The sequence below is a fragment of the Poecilia formosa genome, unplaced genomic scaffold (genome assembly GCF_000485575.1).
Source record: "Poecilia formosa unplaced genomic scaffold, Poecilia_formosa-5.1.2 Scaffold34, whole genome shotgun sequence".
NCBI classification, from domain to species: Eukaryota; Metazoa; Chordata; class Actinopteri; order Cyprinodontiformes; family Poeciliidae; genus Poecilia; species Poecilia formosa.
Window position 1 is genome coordinate 1,414,652 of NW_006799973.1, and position 20,214 is coordinate 1,434,865.

At 39.1% G+C, this 20,214-nt stretch overlaps 2 protein-coding genes and 1 long non-coding RNA gene across 4 annotated transcripts; 2 read left to right on the forward strand and 1 right to left on the reverse strand.

Moving 5' to 3' along the window:
- The first annotated feature begins 739 nt into the window (after positions 1 to 739).
- phc1 (polyhomeotic homolog 1) lies at positions 740 to 10,471 on the forward strand. Its single transcript, XM_007550085.2, has 14 exons — positions 740 to 894; positions 3,466 to 3,590; positions 3,716 to 3,823; positions 4,014 to 4,079; positions 4,159 to 4,302; positions 4,728 to 4,892; positions 4,983 to 5,702; positions 5,823 to 5,955; positions 6,531 to 6,697; positions 7,461 to 7,524; positions 7,610 to 7,697; positions 7,819 to 7,990; positions 8,718 to 8,955; positions 9,049 to 10,471. Exons 2-14 carry the CDS (start codon positions 3,474 to 3,476, stop codon positions 9,198 to 9,200), a joined length of 2,334 nt encoding a protein of 777 aa, XP_007550147.1. The 5' UTR covers positions 740 to 894; positions 3,466 to 3,473; the 3' UTR covers positions 9,201 to 10,471.
- On the reverse strand, positions 10,468 to 18,797 carry styk1b (serine/threonine/tyrosine kinase 1b). 2 transcript variants are annotated; one of them, XM_007550088.2, is made up of 10 exons: positions 17,513 to 18,797; positions 16,501 to 16,547; positions 15,859 to 16,026; positions 14,286 to 14,618; positions 13,997 to 14,178; positions 13,442 to 13,516; positions 13,012 to 13,220; positions 12,791 to 12,831; positions 11,454 to 11,550; positions 10,468 to 11,352 (listed from the first exon to the last, which is right to left on the reverse strand). In XM_007550088.2, exons 2-10 carry the CDS (start codon positions 16,544 to 16,546, stop codon positions 11,160 to 11,162), a joined length of 1,344 nt encoding a protein of 447 aa, XP_007550150.1. In that variant the 5' UTR covers position 16,547; positions 17,513 to 18,797; the 3' UTR covers positions 10,468 to 11,159. The 2 variants fall into 2 exon arrangements, with proteins under 2 accessions (XP_007550150.1, XP_007550149.1); XM_007550087.2 differs by lacking the exon at positions 17,513 to 18,797 and having other exon boundaries at positions 16,501 to 17,486.
- LOC107835993 (uncharacterized) lies at positions 15,945 to 20,212 on the forward strand. Its single transcript, XR_001661843.1, has 2 exons — positions 15,945 to 16,033; positions 18,824 to 20,212. It is a non-coding gene; the product is annotated as an uncharacterized LOC107835993 (long non-coding RNA).
- Positions 20,213 to 20,214: the final 2 nt, after the last annotated feature.

The following is a 20,214-nucleotide window of genomic DNA, read 5'->3' on the forward strand; positions in this document are numbered from 1 at the left end:
CCAACATACTCTGTGTTTATATCCTTACTGGTATTTGCAGACTTTTTCTTATTTCAAATAACTTTACTATTACTGGCACATCCGTTACTGCAGTTTTTTCATTTCTTGCAAATAGTTTATTTTTTATGAGCAAATATGCATATTTTGTACATGTTTAAATTATTCTACACATTTGCATATTTTTCTGAATCAGATAATCCTATGTTTTTTTAACAGCATTGTCTTTCCTTATGGTATATATTTCCGGTTTATTAGTCGGTTTATACATGTTTATATCTATATCTATCTATCTATCTATCTATCTATCTATCTATCTATCTATATATATATATCTATATATATATCTTTGTGTGGTTCTCCGTACTTCGACTTGCCTCTCACTTTGCTGCTCACACTTTCTCACTGAGAGAATAACGGTAAAATCTCTTTCCGTAATATGTTTGGCCAGCAGGGGTCACTATTCATCCTTTAAAAGTCTCAAGAAATGATTCACAGTCCAAAGTTTTCCCGCTTCATGAGATGGTTATTAGAAGTTTGTTTTTTTTTCTTCCACCTAGTCTACAGTTTCAGGTAGAATAGGTCAACCGAGTTTCTTACGATCTAAAAAACAACAACAAAAAACACTTTTTACTCCCAACAACTTTATTTGATCCTGCCTATGATCTCCCAGTCCATGTCTAACGTCCATTCACAGGTCAGTTGGGCCATAGCGCCCTCTAGAGGCCCCCTAAAGTGTACAAACAGAAGAAAGAAGAAAAAGAGTGGCAGGGGGCGGGGTTTCACTGCAGGCAAAAATCCTCAAAGGCTCAGTCGTTGTTCCCAGTGTAAAAGACAAATCAGGACCACTTTCATGCGTGTGTATTCTGTGAAAAGGACAGACAAGCCTCTCGAAAGGTAAGCACTTGAATAAACAAATATTTACAGACCAAAGGAACTGTTGGAGGAGCTACAGTTGCTGACTTTCTGCCTGTTGAAATCAGCTAATGTTGCTAACTGGTGTTAGCATATGTATAACTACTAGTTAACGCCAAATGTTTTCTTTCTTTGTCAGTGCTTTCAAATGTTTATACCCAAAGACATTGTTTCTAATATTCGGATGCTTTTTCAGCATGTATCCCAATTCAAACGTTATAATTAGGGCATATAACTGAGTGGAAGAATAATAACTAAGTAGCAAGAGTTAGCCACCGATGGATGAAAAGCTTGGTTTTTCGTGATCTTATGAAGTTTCATTAAGTGATCTTTTGCTCATATCCAACTAAAATGTTTACATCTTATTTGCTAACGAAAACATCACAATGCCAGTTGTTTTTTTACAGTTATTTTAGATCTGATTGTGGCGGGGAAAGCGCTCATATTTACACCTTTGTTTATTGCCTCAGGAGTTGAAGTAAAGAATAACACACACCACCTCTGTTTAATTTACTTAATCATAAAGACGCTAAAAGCGTTTGTTCTGTAATTTCAGCACTATAATTATATCGATTGTAGCAGTTTGTGTCCGTGGTTTCTACCTACACAGTCTTGAAAGTATTGGAAAGTAAGGAGTTTGATTTATCTTTTTTCCAGATCTTTATAAAAAAATTGAAAACTAATAAATTATTAGGAAATATGATTGTTTTTTGACTATTTTCTTTTACATTTTCAAAAAGAGTTAGAGTTTTGTAAACTGTTAAAACAAGCAAAGTACTTTATGATTGAGTTTATGTGACAGACAGACAGTAATTATGCATTGGTTGGCTAGTGGTAATGATGTACTCAAAGGTTTTAAAAGACTCAACAAAAAAAATCAATCATATCACTCCTCTGCTCTGCTTCATGTCACCTCTTAACGAGATACCAGAGAAAGTTCTGGAGTGGCCAAAGTTTTCTCAGCTGCCAAGTGAGCAGATTAGAGGACCACTTCCCCTCCCCACTTACTGTCAAACACTGCTGCTCAGCTGGCTGAAAGACAGCACGTCTCAAACAAAATTAGCTTCAGAAACTAATTACGTACAAGTCTCTGATTTGTACCTCTGTTTCTAATGTCTCAAAAAAAAACAATGCTTTTTAAATTGTATTTTTGTAAAAAAAAATAATAATAATAATAAAAAGAAGAAGAAGAAAGTTTGTATACTTCAGCTGCCTATTAGCCAAGTCATCACAGAAAATTAGATTTTTATTTTTTTTTTAACTGATTTACCTGGTTAAATAAACCAAATAGTTGCTGGGCACTGCCCGTCAGCTGACCAAAGGAGGGTTCCTACATTTTCCCTTACTGGGAAGTTTGGCTTTCTGGATTTATTTATGATTGTGAATAAGATCAACAATGGTAGAAACTTGTGACTTTTATCAAGCGTGGCTGATTTTTAAACACTTGGAAAGCTACAGGCTGGTCTGTTTAGCAGCCGTCTGCGGCTCCACCAGAGCCTGACTAATTAAACCACTAACATCTACTTGTGGTGTTCTGTCAAGAGCAGAGAGGCACAGATTTTTAAAACGTCTGAATTAATTGTTTATATATTAAGACAGCAAAATCACTACAATCATTATTCTACACTTTATCAGCAGATGGAATAAATGTTGCTTTTCTGCTTGAAATAAAGAAATTACATCATGTTGCACATTTTTTTTATAAACTTTGTCACTTCATCAAAGTTATTGCATAGTGATTTCGTAACAAGAATCACAATGTCGCCCTTTGCTTGATCTGACACACTAAGCCTCCAATTGAACATTTTAGCAATCTGAAACTTTATTTGACCTGTTTGGTTCCACACTGAACTCCTTAATGAGGCGGCTGCAGGTATTTTATTAGAGGTTTGGTTATTAATATCAGTTATTTTTAAAGAAAAATTGAAACTATGACAAATGTATGAAACATTTTCTTTGGTTTGATTTGATTTGTTTTTCGTTTTTAAACTACGGACCATTGCTCTTTGATTTTCCAGAGAAAACCAGATGTTTTCCCTCTATCTAGTTCTCGAACCCTAAAATAAGTCTCAGAGCTCCTGAAGCTTTTGGTCTGAAAACATGAATCAGAAACTATAAACTTTTCTTATACCAGTAAACCATCTTGCCTATTTGCTACAGCGGTGTGCACAATGTATTTGCTTCTACATCTTGGCATTTCTTTAGACCCATGCAGCCGTTTTCCATTTTACTCAGGAACTCTGGCAAAATGAAAATACTTTTAGCTTTTTTATTGAGGTGTAAATGAAAGGATAAAAGACCAAAATGTAAAGTGGTTACTTGATTAAAATTAGAAAAAATAATCCCAATAATGTATTGTAAAAAGCTATATACATTTTAATAAAAAAAAAAAATGTTTAGGAACCATTTGCAATCATTGGTTGTGCCTTTTCTAACAAGGTGTCTTATTTATATTGTTACAGCTTTAAGTATACATGGGTACAAAGAGTACAAACTTTTTCTAATCCTTTCCAATCATTGAGTTTTTTTGGTTTGTTTTTTTTCGGTTTCTAGTAGCAAACATGGAATCAGGCGAAGACCAAAACACAAGCAGCACAAACGGAAACCCTCAGGCGAGCGGGAACTCCCGGGCACCCCAGATCGCCCGCATGTCTTTGTATGAGAGACAAGCTGTACAGGTGAGAGATTGCTTATAAACTGATGTGTAAAAATGTCCAATATTATTTAAATTAACCATTTGAATTAATCTTGAATAAGTTTATGTCAATGCTTTGTTTTTTTGGGTTGTTTTTTTTTTGTCTAGGCTCTCCAAGCTCTGCAGAGACAACCTAATGCAGCCCAGTACTTCCAGCAGCTCATGCTGCAGCAGCAGATCAATACGGCCCAACTACAAAACTTTGCTGTGCAACAGGTGCAGTTATGACAGCAATCATTGTATGAGAAAACTTCCTCCATAAAAGTTTTTTTTATTATTATTATTTCTTCAGCTTACCTGGTTGGATGTGCTGATTATGAACACTTTTTTCTTTGCACAGCATTTTGCTATTTATGTCTTTAAATTAGCTACATTACATTTAACCTGATTTCCCTTTTTAAACCAGGCCACACTGGCAGCTAGCCGCCAGTCCAACACACCAAGTAACAGCATTTCTCCGGCTCCCACCACTGTAAGTTTATTCATTGAAAATTGTAAGGATTAATCTTTCAGGACTTTATAGAAACCTGTATTTTTTATGCTTCCTGCAGGTTAATTTAAGCACTACATCTGCCGGTGGGACTATGAGCAGTCCTCGTCCACACGGTCCGGCTACGTCTGCAACAACAACGGCTCTCAACCAGTCAGTGCTGCTGGGCGGAAACTCTGCAGGACAGGGACAGATGTATCTCAGGGTGAGTTTAAAATGCACACACATGCTACCAATAAGTAGATTTATGTGTTCTATGCTCAGTTCGTATCTAAAGGGAGAGTTAAGCCTCACTCTGACGCATCATTTTCTTCCTGCTGCCGTAAATTATGGACTTATCTTCCTTGAAGACATGAGGGCAGAAAAAATGAAAAGTAAACTAAAAAAATGTTCTTGTTCAGTTTGGCTTTCAGTTTAAGTTAATCGTTTTTTTATACTGATAGTGATGCAGCCCAAGATTGTGGGGTGTTTAACTGAAGCCGATATGAAACTGTGTAGAATCCTAGTATTTGGATAACTAGTATAGTGTAAGTAAATCATAACCAGGGTAATAAGCAGTTTTTGAGTCCTACACGTTCTTCCTCATGTGGTTAGGAGACGATCTGATCACATCTTCTTGTCTTTGCGTAGGTGAACCGCTCTCTAAGGAATCCGCTTACCTCTCAGCTCATCTTCATGCCCGGCGGGACGACCGCCGCCGTAGCGACGGTAGCTCAGACACAAACACAACCCCAGCAGCAGCAACAGCATGACGCTGCTTCCACCACTACATGTGCCCAGGCTGACAACGACCAGGTCTGATCTATTTAAAGATAAGTCTCTACAGCGCTACAGCTCAGGGAAGACTCTGTTTCACCATAAATGTCTGGTCTCTCTGCTTCCCAGGTGCAGAACCTGGCTCTACACTGTGCCTCTAACGCCAAAGCCGTCGCTGTAAAGGCTGAAAGTGTAGAGAGGAAGGATGCCGGCAGCTTTCCTCTCACTCAGCAGCAGCAGCAGACTTTCTCTCAGCAGCAGCAGATGGCTAAAGCTGGCTTTAACCAGCCGTCTGCCTCCAGCACTCTGACTGTGAAGACTGGGAACCAGGCTGCCATGACTGTGGCCCCTGCAGTCTCTGTGGCCCCGTCCTCCTCTTCCTCATCCCCAGCGCTCCCCCTCTCTCAGCTCCTCCTGGCCCCGTCTTCCCCCGTCATCCTGGTGCCCACTTCAAATGTCACTACCTCCACCCAGGGCTACCCAATCGGTTCTGTGGCCCCGAAGGCCAGCATGAACCCACAGACTCTGGTGGTGCAGCCCCTTCAACAGGCCAACGCTAACATGGAAAAGGGTCCCGTCCCCATACAGCCCAAGACGGCTCAGGGACACCGCTTACCCGTTCAGCTGTCTCCTCGGCAGCCGCCTCCCATACTGCCAGCGCCACCGAGCAACAGTCAGGCTAACGCCGGGGGTCATAACCCTCCACACATCCCGGTCCAGCTGGTGGGAGCCAGGCAGGGCTTGGCAGGAAATGCACAAGCTGTGGCTTTGGCTCAGGTGCGGAGCAACGCGGCTCTGGAGAGTCCGTCTGGTGCGGCGGTTAGCTCAGTCCCCAGCAGTGCTGCCATGGTAAGATCAGGATGAGCTGCTCTGCTCAAGCTTTGTATTTAAAAAAAAGCGATAACTGGTGTCTCATAATGTTTTCTTTTTTTTTGTTGTTGTTGTTTTTTTTTATTCACATGCTTTCAGGCAAAGCCGTTGGTCGGTTCTCTGAAGAGAAAATCTGAGAGTGATGCACCAAATGAGATGTCAGAAGCATCAGATTCTGCCCCCATGAAGGATGCAGCTCCTCCTTTATCTCCTGCCCCCACAAAGGACTCGGGTAATACCAGTTCACCATCTATTAACGTGAATTTCTCTCAACTTTGCATCATCCACTTATGTCTGCGACTGACAGTTATTTTTGTAACTGATCAATCTGTTGATTATTCAGACGATTAATTGATTAACTGGCACATTCTGCAATTTTTTTCATTAAACTACTTAAGTTTTTTCTATACAATGTTTGAAATACGTTAACATATGGAAATAAACAGATTATTTATTTCATTGTTTTTTAATTAGAAAATAAACATTTAGTTGCCTAAAATGCAAAGGAATAACATTCCTTTAGTGAACATAAAAAATGCCTCTTGAAGAGTTTGGGGTAAAACATTTTAACACATAAAGGTGTTTTTATCTTAAATCAAAGATAATAACAAAATTTGAAATATTTTGTTCAAATTTGGCTTAATTACTTCTCTGAATATGTTGTTTCTTTTCAAATGGTGTTTTATTGAGTTTGTTCATTTCAGTTAACGATTAATCGTTTGCTAAATTAGTTGACAGTTATTTCAATAATCGATTAATCGCGATTAGCTGATTAATCGTTTCAGTCTCGCTTCCATTTCTCCTCAGCTCCCGCTGTAGACGCCACGTTCTCCGCGCCCCCGACCTTGTCCTTGCCTCTGCCCTTGTCCAGAGGCGGCCATGGGGACAAAGTTCCTCAGGCGGTGGTCAAACCTCAAGTCCTCACTCATCTCATCGAGGGCTTTGTTATTCAAGAGGGAGCCGAGCCCTTCCCTGTAAGCGACCCCTGCCAGATCTGCATGTTAAAACTTTATGGTGAAAGGTGCAGGTTTCTGACTCAGTCCTGGAAATTATGGGAAAATCTGGAATTTGACTTGAATCAAAATTAGTTTGTATTTTCAGATTTAATTCCCTCCCCATATGTCTAAATAGTGTGTCCTTCCTTCTGTCCGCCATTTTTTTTTGTATTCTTTCTTCATTTCTCTTCTGCTTCGTGTGTCCTAGTCCATATCCTCCCTCCATCTGTGATCTCTTTTTATCCTTCATTTTTACGTCCCTCGTGTCTTTCCATTCTTTTTTCCTGTTGTCCCTCTTGTTTCATTCTTCATTGCATCCTTCCTTCCTCCCCCTGTTTTTTGTCTCTTCCATATTGTTCTTTATAGTGCTCTTTTTTTTTCCTTCCTCCCAATCTTGTGTCTTGCTTGTGTCTTTATTTTCAACATTTTGTCATTCCTCCCATTTCTCCTCTCTTTGCTTCTTTATTAATTGCTTCCATGTGTCATCTTTCCTTCATCCTCCTCTCTCTTCTTCTACTATCTTCCCTTCTTCTTTTACCCTTGTGTCCTTGCTTTCTTTTATGTCTCTCCTTGTTGTTTTACCTCTGGGTTCTTTCACTGTATATCAAATTTATAGTGAACGTTTGTATATTTTAAAACAAATGTTAGTGTTTTTTTTGTTTGTTTGTTTTTTTGGTCTTTATAAAACATATGTAGGAATACTAGAAGTAGGTTTCTTGCTAACTTCTCTGTTGTTTGGCAGGTTGCTGGACTCCTCAAAGACAGAGACTTTGCTCTGGTTGGCCGCACAGAGAACGGTCCTCCACGTAAGTAAAGATTTATTTATTTACTGTGGTTTACTTTCTCCTTTTTACGGGTCGGCGCTCTGAATATTTTCTTTTTATCTCTCAGTGTTGAAATGTGAGTACTGTGGATGCTTTGCTCCCGCCAGCCAGTTCAGGGGATCAAAGAGGTTCTGTTCAAACACTTGTGCAAAGAGGTACACTCTCATTCCTCATAAAGATACTGTTACACTGCCTTGCAAAAGTGTTCATTCCCCCCCACCAAACTCCAGTGTGATTTACTGGAGCTTGTCGCAGACTGACCCTCTTGACCTTCAGGTATAACGTAAGCTGCAGCCAGCACTACAAGTCCAGCAGAGGGAGGAGCGGTGGGGGGCCGCCGCTACCTCCGAACCCCACAGAAAACTCTGCTAAACGCAGAGGTCCTTCCCGACGGGGGAGTTCAAATAGCACCTATAGTAAAGTATCAAGCAAGCATCTTTCTGTCAAGGTAAGATTGTTTGTTTTTTGGTTTTTTTTATTGCTACTTTTAAATAAAGCAAAAGCAAAGTCATAGTTCACATTTTGAAGCACGAAATTATAAAAAAAATATCAATATATCATAGGAAAAACTTTTCATCTCGATCTATTAGAAGCTCTTTTGGTTCACTCCGAGAACCTTGTGCTGAAGAAGATTTCAACCCTCGGATTTGGATTATTTCCATAAATTTAGTTAAAACCTTTACATTTTCAGTCTTTTCATTTTTTTCATTACAGTTTTAAAAAGTTAGAAAAACTGACTGAAAAGTCTTTAAAATCTTGAAGTTCAAAGTGTCACAATAAGCAATTCATCAATTTAATCGTATGATAAATTAAAAAGGGAGTGGTAATTTACATTCATAGACATCATAATTTTATTTATGGTTTTGGTTTTATGAATTTTATTTCTGTTTCATGTATTGTTTTTTGGCTGTTGTCTTTTTTGGATGCTTTACACTTCCATTGTGACGTTTTCTTTACAAAATTCAAGTTTGTTGGTCGTTGAGAGGCTGAACTTTATTATGCCGTTATCAAAGCATTGCTTCAAAATAGTCTCAAAACAATATTATCGTTTATCGTAAAAACTTTCTGGAACAATTTATCGTTCCGCAAAATTTGTTATCGTGACAGACCTAGCATTACTATTTTAATGTTTAGTTTATAGCTTTGTGTTTTAACCTCTGCCGTCTCCCTCATAGTGTCACTCAGAGTCCAGTCGCTCGGAAGACGTGTCCAGTGAGGGGGAGGAAGAGGAGGATGACTCTTCCTCGCTGTCCAGAAGCTCGTTACGCTCCTGCTCCAGAGCCGAGCACAGCGCTCCTCCCTCCGACAGCTCGGCACCTGGAAGTCTCCTGATCGAAGGGGCCAGCTTCCTCTCCGCGACTCCGGCTCAGTGGAGCGTGGAAGAAGTCTGCAAGTTCATCTCCTCGCTTCAAGGTTAGCGGCCGGATCGCGGCTCGCTTTCGATTGCTTAAGTACGTTCAGGTCGTCTGTTCTCACCCGTGTCTTTGGCTTCCTGCTGGGTTTTAGGTTGCGAGGAGCTGGCGGCCCAGTTTCTGTCGCAGGAAATAGACGGACAGGCTCTGCTGCTGCTGAGAGAAGACCACCTGATCTCCACCATGAACATTAAGCTGGGTCCAGCTCTGAAGATCTGTGCCTCAATCAACAGTCTGCGCGAGTGATGGCTGGGCCCTCATTTCTGACGCCTCACTTGGACTCGATTGTGTGGATGTGTTGATTTACAAACAGTTGATCCCTATCAATCTGAAGATGCTTTTCAGACCACATGAACCTTTTAATCCAGTTCCTCCTCTTTGACGTTGCTCCTGCTTTAGGGTAGGAGCTTTCTTAACAGCCCATGGGTGACATAAAGGGATGTGATCGATTCAGTTAAGAGGTTGCATTGATTGACTGAGTTGCAGTCAGTTTGTCCTAAAGCCCTTAGAGAACCTTTAAGTTGCTGGGTCCCAGAACGCCCACAGTTCCTTGCTAAACTATTTTCTACCCCTTGATTTTTTTTTCATATTTTGTCTCATTGCAACCACAAACTTTGAGTCTTTTTCTGGGATTTTACATCAGCCAACACAAAGCAACACAAAAGAGTGGCGTGCATTTGGATTCATACTCCATAGATCTACCTTTTGTTTGTTGGAGTATGTCTCTACCTGCTTCATCCTCTGTAGAGGACGTTGCCATGGAGATCCATTTTTCTTCAGCTGCGCAGTTCTGCTGTACTGTGTGTTGGTCTACCACCGTAAACGGTTGTTGCTGTCTTAACATGACGAAATGGGGAAAAAACTTTTAAGGGGTGTAAATTACTTTTCTTTTTTCAAGGCACTAGATAGACAGTATTCTTTCTGGACTCTGAATGTGCAGACTTATGCATACTGGTATGCGTAAGCCGTTGATGTCATGAACTGAAGTGTTCCTTTCATAAGTGTTTGTCTTTTTCTTTGAAACCTGGTATAATTGTATGTGGACTCCTTGAAAACTCCAACTCTCGCTGCCTGTCAGGTGGTCCTGTGTAAACATCTCACTTCAAACAGTATTTTAAAAAGGTGCTTCGGTCGTCAGGTTGTCTGCGACAATTACATGTGTTCAGTCTTTTGTTGTATTCTGCTTATGTTTTGTTTTTTTGTTTTTTTTCGTCATAGATGCCAAACCCAGGCTTCAATCACATCACCGACAATGACACTCAACAAGCCTGGTGTTTTAGTAGTTTTCTTTTTTTGTTTGTTTGTTTGTTGTTGGTTTTTTTTAATAGTCATGAAGAGTTTAGTTTTGTATTTTCTCATTTTTATAGTACAATCAGAATTATTTTTTCATGGGACAATATAGTTGTAGAAGCTTTAATAAAGTACCTGGAGGTGGGTACTGATGCTTTTTCAAGGGCTAAATGGAAGTGCTCTCTGTACGTGTATGCAGTACTATCAATAAACATTACTGGAACTGAGTATGTTGTTTATTGGTCATAGGTTCATTTCAACCTCACGATAATTCATATTGCCATTAACATTTGAGTTTATGTAAACAGTCTGAGTTCGGATCTTGCAGACATCTGCATGACCCGTCCTCCTTGAGCAAACGTAGATACGGGTATTATTAGTTACACTAACAAATCCTTCCCTTTGTAACTCCTTCTGTGGTAGTTTATATATTGCATTTTTTTAGAAAAGGTATTGGTCCATTTAAAAAAAAAATATATATATATATATATATATATATATATATATATATAAACCATAATGTTTGAATAGCATCACCTGCAGGTTCAGGTTGTAAAAAAGATACACTCATCTCATGTATGTTCTCTGGTCTTAAACCACAAAAACACAAGTTGTGTTTTCAACCTGAACCCTCAAAAGGTTTCCTAGCTGAGAAAGAAACAAAAGACTGAGATTTTTCCAACAATCATGAAATTTCCTCCCAAAATCAACTCACTCAGGAGTTCCCTGTTCAACTGAGTGAATCCTAAGAATAATAACTTAATAAAGATCCCATTTTATTGCCAAAAGTGCTCAAACACAGTTTGCAACACTTCGATTGCATCTTAAAGTCACTTGTATAAGTGCTCCATTAGACTTGGAGATAGTAGTGCAAATACACACAAATTCTTCTTTGGCATTTGATGTCGTAAATGATCAGAAAACGGTGTAGCTGTTGGCTTCTCCGTATCCGGCCTCCTGCAGGTACTGTTCCAGGTTAACCGTCCCCGAGGCTTTGAGGACTTTATCAGAGGCGCTCTTTTCTCCTGAAACAAGCTTTCGGCTCAGTTCAACCAGCAGGGGTCTATCCTGCTCCTTCCACTGGCAGCAGCTTTTGATCAGCGCATATCTAAGAAAAAAAAAAAAGAAAGAAAAAGCAGGGTTTTGGTTATATTCTGCACTGAATGAACAACTTGAAGAAGGTTGTTGAATCATTTGTAACATGCTTACAGTGAGTTGGAACAGTTGGAAGGTTTTTTCAGGCTTTTTCCTCTCTGATGAAACTGCAGAAGCTCGTTAATTGAGATTTCTGCAAATGGAGCATCGCCTAGATAAAAAGAATATAAATATTTTGAACAGCCAAGTAAAGATGGTTCCATTGTAACATTTACAAGAACTTTAGAAGGAGACCCGAAAAAGTGTTCCAAGTTTTTTGTGATGTTGAAGTTGATGCGAGTCAGATTTCCCTGCTTGATAAATCTACCAAACACTGCAAACCAGCAATGCTTGGCTGCAAAAAAAATCAAGCCTACATAAAAAGTCAATCTCACCTAAATATTCTTCTGTGCGCATATTTCTGTTTATATTTATACAATATGATTTCCTCAATATATTCAGCAACAATTTACAACTTAAAATCTTCAAGTTACTCTTTAAATTTTTGTTGCCAAAATCAGATTCACAACAATCAAAGTAAAGTGTTGACTGGAATTACTATAAAATATGCTCCAAGCTTTATTATCAACAAGTAATATCAAAACAGAAAGCAAACACATTAGCATTAGCCTAGCACTGACATCCACTGAAGGAGTCAGATGTGAGTTACTTAAGTAAAGTAAAGCCAGCCTTTACTTTACTTAAGTAAAGTTTGTGTTGAGTGGGATAAATGTTTAGAAACCTGCGACTGTCCTGCAGAAACAAAATATCTGTTTTTGTCAACAAAAAATAATAATTGCTGAGTGAGTAAAGATAGATAATGTGTACTTTGTTATTTTACTGCATTTTAAAGATACTGAGTGTTCAAGTACAAAATGACTCAGAGTAGTGAAAAACAAGACAGCCCTCTCATGAACACTCCTCTTTTTGGGAACATTTCTAACTTCCTGTAACATCCAGCTGTGCCGTGGTGCTAACTTTGAGACGAATATTTAGATAAACTGAAGAAACCAGGATCAACTCAGTTTCAGCCAGTACCCATTCTAATATGGCCGATATGGGGAGTTGCCCAGGGGCCAACAGAAAGCATGTGTTGCGCCACATAAAAAAATATTTTCTATTGTTTTTATGCATGTGCAGTCATGAGAGACTAAACTGCATGTTATCTTCCTACAGAATTAAGATGGTTTCCTGCATTTTATTGGTAGGAGGGGCTTTTTGTGTGAGAACCGGCATTTTTTTTCAGCTTCTATTTCTGTCATCTACGAAAGCGCTAACAACATTTTTGTCAGCATTGCTGCTTAAGTTTTTAAGAGTAAAGTTTACTTTAAAAATATCTACATATATATTCCTCAGCAACCACAAGGGGGAGTTAACGTCTAAGTGTTTTCAAAAGTTATTGCTGGACTTACCTAACGATGTCATCTCAAATAGCAAGATCCCAAACGACCAACTATTGGAGCAAACAGAACAAAGAATGCATGTAGTTAGTCTTCTATTCAGTTGAAGCTCTTAGAAGTAAAACGTACAAAACACACAAACCAGTGAACATGATCTGAACATCTCTGAAATGTAGGAAACTGGATTTGGGCAGCTTTAAAGAGAGAATCATTACAAGACAAAAACCACTGACATGTCACTGCTCTTAGTTGCTGCCTTCCTGACCAGCAGCTCCGGTGCCTGCCACTTCTTCATGCTGGGATCGTCCCTCTGAGTGGCTTTCTTGCTTTTTCTTATGTAAACTCCATGCAGACCCCAGAGCTTGGCTGTGAGCTGCTTCGTGACCAGCACGCTGCGGGCCCTGATGTTTCCGTGAAGGAGATCTTTGCTGTGGAGGAACTCCTAACAATGCAGCAAAACAAGAACTTCAGGATTAGATAGGCCACAAAAATCCCGTTCAGAATAAGCTAAGAACAACTTTTTTTTTTTTATGTGTTTAGTTAACGTGGTGGACACATGAAAAAAATGGCAAAAGTATATGGAAAACATCTATTATCGTATCATATTTTGTATTTTTGAAATATTTTTAGCTGCAAAAGAGAATGTTTCATTATTGTACAAACCAGAGCAGAAGCAACTTGACTGCCCATAGTGAATATTCTTCTTTCAGTCATTTCACACGGATTATCCACTTTGTCCTGGAAAAAAGGAGACATACTTGTTAGACACACTTGCATTTGAATAATAATGTAGTTTTCTATCAGTTTGAATATTGTAGTAATTTTATACACAGCTGTGAAACGTAATTTCCCCCAAGTAATCCATAAAGTGAATATGATTAACCAAACATTTCAGGCAGTTGATTTAAATTTCACTAGCACACAAGCCTGATTACTACCAGACCTGTGGAGTCAAGAAATGCCTTGAACAGAACCAGTCTGACAACATGAAGTAGACCATAAGATCAGCACATCATGCTCCAATCTGAATAAGTTTGATTATTTCTTACGCTCTGGGACTTCAGCAAACCACAGAGAGAGATATTATCAACGTAAAGAGAGAATAAGAGCCAGTGCTAAACCTGGAACTCAGTTAGAGGGTAAATACTGTCTCACACCACTGTGGCCTCCAATCTTGGTGATGCGGTATATGAAAATAGAGCTCATTCTCTTCTTTACCTGTCTGCATTGCCACAAGTAGCTGAGCAGATCCCTGTTTTCAAGCTCCTCCACCACCGTGACCAGGGGAGCTCGAATCGAGACCACGCCGAGCAGCTCCGGCAGGAATGGATGCGGACCAAGCTGAGAGAGGAAAGACGCAAAGCCCAGGAAGTCATGTCTCTCATCGGCGTCAGCTGAGTCTGTGGAGGGAACCGATGGTAAATGACTTTTTAAAATCTGGTCTTGAAAACAGATTTTTTTTTGTTTTTTTTAAAGAAATGTCTTTAAAAGACGTAATTTTCCTCACCTTTGAGGACCCGGAGCACCACATTCCTGTTTTCCATGCGTGCCCTGTAGAGAGACACAGACGTGTCGGCTCGCAGGGAGAAGGAACCCTGCAGAGGGGCGACCAGGTTGAAGGACTCTGGCAGCCTCTGGCGGGGCAGCTCTCTGGGCTGGACGATGGGAGTGAAACTGGTCTTGATGGGATCCAGCAGGGGGCTGGGTGAGGGAGCGGGAGCGCTCATCGGTGTGGGAAACCTTTGAGATTGATACGTTTTCGAAGTGTCGAAGGTGGAGTAGGAAGTGGGCATATCCAACGCGATGCTTTCGTGCTCAAGTACATTGAGACCAGGTGGAGCTGAAAGAAGTGAGAAGAGAACAGACGAATTAGCAAGTAACAAAGTGTAGATGAATCTGTTTTAGGTCCTATAGCAATAATTTAAACGGTCAGAAATTGTTCTACATGAATTGAGGAGTAGATTCTTTTTTAATGGCGTTTGTGCTACAAGCAGATTATTTAAAGACATTTAAAGAATTAAATTATTGGAATGATAAGTGACGTCACCAGAAGTCTGTGAATGTGGAAGCAAGTTTTTAAATCATTTTATTGGTTAAATCCTGATCAAGAGGAAGGCAAATACGAAAATGGGCCAACATGTTATCTGTAGGCGACAAAATATATCTGATGTGTTTGAATAATGTTACAGAAAGGTGAGGCTTGTAGCTTTAAAAGTAAAGTTGATATAGCAGAGTGATGTGTAATGGGTTGTAGGTGTTTTTTTTATTGTTCTGTAAAAATATTTACATCAATTTCAATAGAACATTGTGATGATCATCATCACAATAAAGTTGACTTGAGATAAAGAAGAATTAATAACTCAGTTTTTTCTTAATGCTTGGACACTTTGTGTTCTCCAGTAATATCCCTTCAGACAAAATACTGCATTTTAAAGATGGCCACATAGATAGTATGCATAAAAATACATATATGTTTTTTTTTTCTTCCTACCTTATTTTCCTGCCAAAACTAAATCAGATTTTTCGGACGTTTCCATTCCTTAAATACAAATTTTCAGCAATTCAAATATTTCCAGCAAACTTCTATATTTAAAAATGTTTTTTAATGTTCACATAAACATAAATAAGACATTTTTGGAGTGACTATAAGTCAACACATAAGGATGTCAAAAAATTGGCTCCAATATTAATTCTAATAACTTTTTAATTTTTGTCTCAAGTCATTCAAAAGGTTATTTTTTCATCTCGTGTCTGCAAACATTTGATTTTACATCACACTGAAAGTATCTTTGGTAGAAAACAACACAACATTAATTTGGAAGTGGAGTCATCTCTATGGAATAAACAACAAATGTAAAACCTAACTTAAATAACAAAGATGCATTTTGAATAACAAAAAAAAGAGAAGAAAGACTCAATCTCATCAAATTTTCTATCAGCAGGTTTTCCAAAAGTACAATTCAAGGAAGTACAAGGAAACTCCAAGAACTCAGATGACTTACAAGATCATGTGACACATGAATGACAAACAGGTTTTGATGCCAACCCCACATAGTTCACATAGTTTTTGCTCCACTTACCATCAATGCCTTGCAGTATCCTCCTGGTGGTAATTTTCTTTCGTGGACGGATTCGGTCGACCTTCTCTGGGCAGTAGCGCAGCAGCAGAATGAAGACCAGAGTGACCAGGAAGCTGGCCAGCAGGAGGACGGGCACCACAATCACCTCCTGTTCATAAACACGGATCTCTGCAAGGTGACCGGACACGAGGTTATGTGTTTACTTAACTGGCAACAAGTCTGAGGTTTTACTTATTAAAATAAAATGTTTCTTTTATTATAATTTGGACAGTGTGTGTTTTGTTCAGATTTATGTAGCTTATTAACACAAATGAGGAAATATCACAAAGATAGGATGTTAAATTCAGGTTGCAAGTTCAAAAGACGAAAAAAGGGAAAGAAATAAAAAAAAATCGCATTTATAAAATGGAAAATTAAAGACCTATAATCCAGACTCCAAATTAGGGATTTTGCAAACACTTTCATAAATTGCACCTGGCAGAAAGGGACATTTGAGTTTGAGTTCTGGACTAAGGGAGCATGTTCAGCCCCCTTTAAGGACGGAAAATGTATTTTTTAAGATGATGCTGATCCGGACCGAAAAGTATCATGAAAGCTGTCTCTGTTTAGTGGTCAGAGGTTCACGGTTCTGATAAAACTCACCACAGAAGGTGTCTCCATGAGTGCAGAGAGAGTCTGATCCTGACATCCTGTCAGTTTGAAAGAGATCGAAGGGACACTCAGGAACAGAATCAGCAACACACATTCATCATTTCCAACTTCAATGAATAATTAAGTATTTCCCATAAAGCTCGGTAATAACAATAAGAACAATAGAGAAGGTCACTTCACACGAATAACAGAGATCTTTAAAGACTGACTTTAAAGATCAGTCTTTAAAGTGCAAATAAGTGTTTCTATTTGGGACTGAAGGTGTAGCCTCAGGTACCGAATAAAACATCAACATTGACTTCTTCATAGAAGTGGAAATGAAGCATCTAGGAGTCTAAATCAACAAATTAAGGGACTGGATTTCCCTGAAAGACACTTAGTTGTGTTGTTTGTGGAGCAAAGTCTGTAACTTGACTCTCACACGTAAGCGCTAAGAAAGGCCTGAACTGTAACCGAGACCAGGAACCTCAGATGTTGTGTTAACGCGCCAAGTGTCAATGTTTTCTTCCTCCCCCCTTCTCACTTTGTTGTTTTTATCTTCTAGCTACACAACCATCATAATTTTACATATTAATTTTGCAGCTGTGGTCCAATATTTGCATTAGTTATCACCATCAGAACTTGTGTAATCATCACCAAAGAAGCATGTATAACCAAGTAATCTGTCCATGCTGTGTGCTGGATGGTCTGTGGTTTAAAAAATGCACTACAAGGCAGATATGGGGTTCGCAATAAAATCTCTTCAGTCTCGTCATCATCCCTTCACGTCATATCCTAGATCACCAAACCTGTTAATCTGCATTTTACTGTCACATTAAAACTTGTGTTGCACCTCACACCCAGTGTTCAAACATAAAGAACGCCAGTTCTCAATAAAACCATCCTGAAAACAACTAAAAGTTGCATTTTCTAAGCTGTTTCTGAATCTACACAGTGGATGAATGAGCTCCTGTTGTAAAACAGATCGGGTTGTGTTTCAGAAACTTAGTAAAGAAACTCTTACCTCACTTATGTGGGCGAATTTCTGAACGTCAAAGAAAATATACAGTGTGTAGAATCGTCTTATCGCAGGTGCATGGTTCCTTCCCTCACACCGTTTGGCACTTTGCTTGCATCCTGTCAGCTGAGCTCCTCAGCTCCTCCTTGTGTTCTTCGTCTCCGGGGATCAATTTGCTGCTCTCCGTTTGTCTACCTTCCCACCTTCGGTGTTTCCTTTGACTCCACCCTCATCACCTGCACCACATCCTTCACTCCTCACTTCTCCTTCCTCCGCCCTCACGCTCCTTCGCTGCTGGAGTGATGCTGCTGAGGACTGAAATCAGCTGTCCGGGCCCCAAAACACTCACCTGTCGCCTGTCTTCCTCTCTCTGACAGCCGTTCGTTAGGTTTTTTTTTTGAATGCGAATTCCTTTCTTGCCCTCCTTTTCTGCCCTTTGTTCACAGAAACAGGTCCAGCCACTCCTTGTCACTTTATAGTTTCCACCTCTTTGATCGGAAACTTGCATAACTGGCTTTTCTGTCTCATGGGCATTTAGTCAGCAAAACACAAACAGCTTTTTATTTTTAATCACAATGAGCGCACATGTTTTCATACCTCGGCAACACAACCACGACCCTCACTCTGCACCCCGGTTACTTAATTGCAAAGTGGAAAAAAGATGGACCAAAAAATATTTAGGGTGATCTGACTAAAAAGGCCAGATAAATATGTAGGCCAAACAAATTGAGCGCCATCTTATATTTCCCTTTGGCTTTATAATCATGTGCTACTTTGTTTTCAGTCTGTCAGATGAAACATTTGGCTGTAAAGCAACAAAAGATGTGCTGATGCTTTTATCCCTGGTTCTGTATCTGATAAACCTTAGGTACATAAAATAGTATGAATTTGATGATTTTCAAAGCAAAACAACGGTTGAATATCCATCATTTAACAAAAAATATAATTACTTATTAGTACATTAGTCTCACATAAAGGGTTAGGGTTAGAAACCTTAAACATTGTTGTTGCATAGACACAATTTACGTTAAATTTTTATTGTGTTTTTCAGATTTAGGTATCAAATGACAATGTGACCATATAAACTGAGTCCAGTTCTGTTTCATCGTCAAACGTTTGTGTCAGGTTGATTTGGCAGCTCCTGGAGTGTGTTGACAAAAGCTTCTAACCACGAATGCAAATTGTGTTTTGAACATTAGCGACCACAAGCCAAAATCTCCTGTCTGCACATTGCGACGGCCGACTGAACCGGAGAGTGGCAGATCTGCTTTACACAAAGCCAGTTTAATAACAAATATTTCCAAACTGTTTTCACAGAAGTAATGCAACGCCGCTGGGTCCGGTGAAGAGCGGCCATTTGTGGTCATGACTCACAGACATCAACTGGTTCTCCTGCCCTGTCAGGTAAACAAATGTCAGCATCCTCTGGTTATATAAGCAAACAAAGCTGGGATTGTATCAGAGGTTAAACTTCATATGAAGGGCGCGACAACCTACTAACTGTTACTGTTTTCCTTTAAGATAAAATAATGGCACTTGTTGTTCTTGCAGGAAAAATTACCAGTGAATCAAAATTTTAATAATATTCTTTTTTACTCTTTTCATTTTTTTTTTTTAGATAAAATCACTTGTTTGGGTTATTTTCTGCATTACTCCCTCTTCATATTAGGTTAGTAGAATAGGTAACGTCTGATATTTTCTTGGCTCAATTTTTAGTTCAACCACTTATGATAAATACAGATTTTGAAGAGAAAGATTGAAACGTTAAAAGTCGCAGAGATCAAATCCTTGATGTTCCTGTACTTTTATTACACTACATTTACTCTTCTACTTTATCACATGTCCTTTTACTTATATTGTTAATTTTCTCATCTTAAAGATATTATGTTAGTGCTGCATTTTGTTTTAAACTAACAAATTTACACAAACAATAAGGCACAGCTCGCTAATGAGCATGCATTTCCACTCCAGGTCTTTTAAAAAGAAATAAGAATTAAACAACTGACTCTGATTTGTGTCTGTTCATGTTAATGACATCACAAGAGGCAAAAGACGTAATTAGCTAATAGCTTTAAACAGCTTCTCTATTGTTTTCCCCACTTATTGTGGTCTGCTTATCTGAAGTCGCAGAATCTAGAAGGAGCAGTAAAGTCCCTTCAGAAAGTTCTGGTTCTGCTTCGTTGGAAGTCTTCTCTTACCAAGACTGGTCAGAAAAACCTCCGATGAAGGAGACTCCCTCCATAAACACTTGTCAAAGATCGTGTCCTTCAGGCAACAATTGACCTCATGATAATAGATGAGGGGTCAGTTCAAAGTTCGCTTCACCAACACAAACTGGAATCCAGCGCTCCCTGCTGGAGAACACCTTTTTAAGTAATCTAATCTAATGACAACTACCCCTAATGTAATGGGGAAATAAATGTGTTCAGATTTAGGGAGAGGGTTTTCTAAAATCTTAAAGGTTCACAGACTTTCATCAGATCAAGAAAAGATTTATTAAAGATTTATTAAAGTTTTTATTAGAAACACAAACATCAACTTTGCTCTGGTCTTTGACAAAAAGCCATTCATTCATTTGATTCCATTAATCCCATCTCTCTGAATCAAACCAATGGACAGACTGCAACATAAGTCACAGAGCCACGTCAACAGCAGAGCCAACAATAAAAATGACCTGTTAGCATCTAAATGTAGCGAACGCTGCTGCA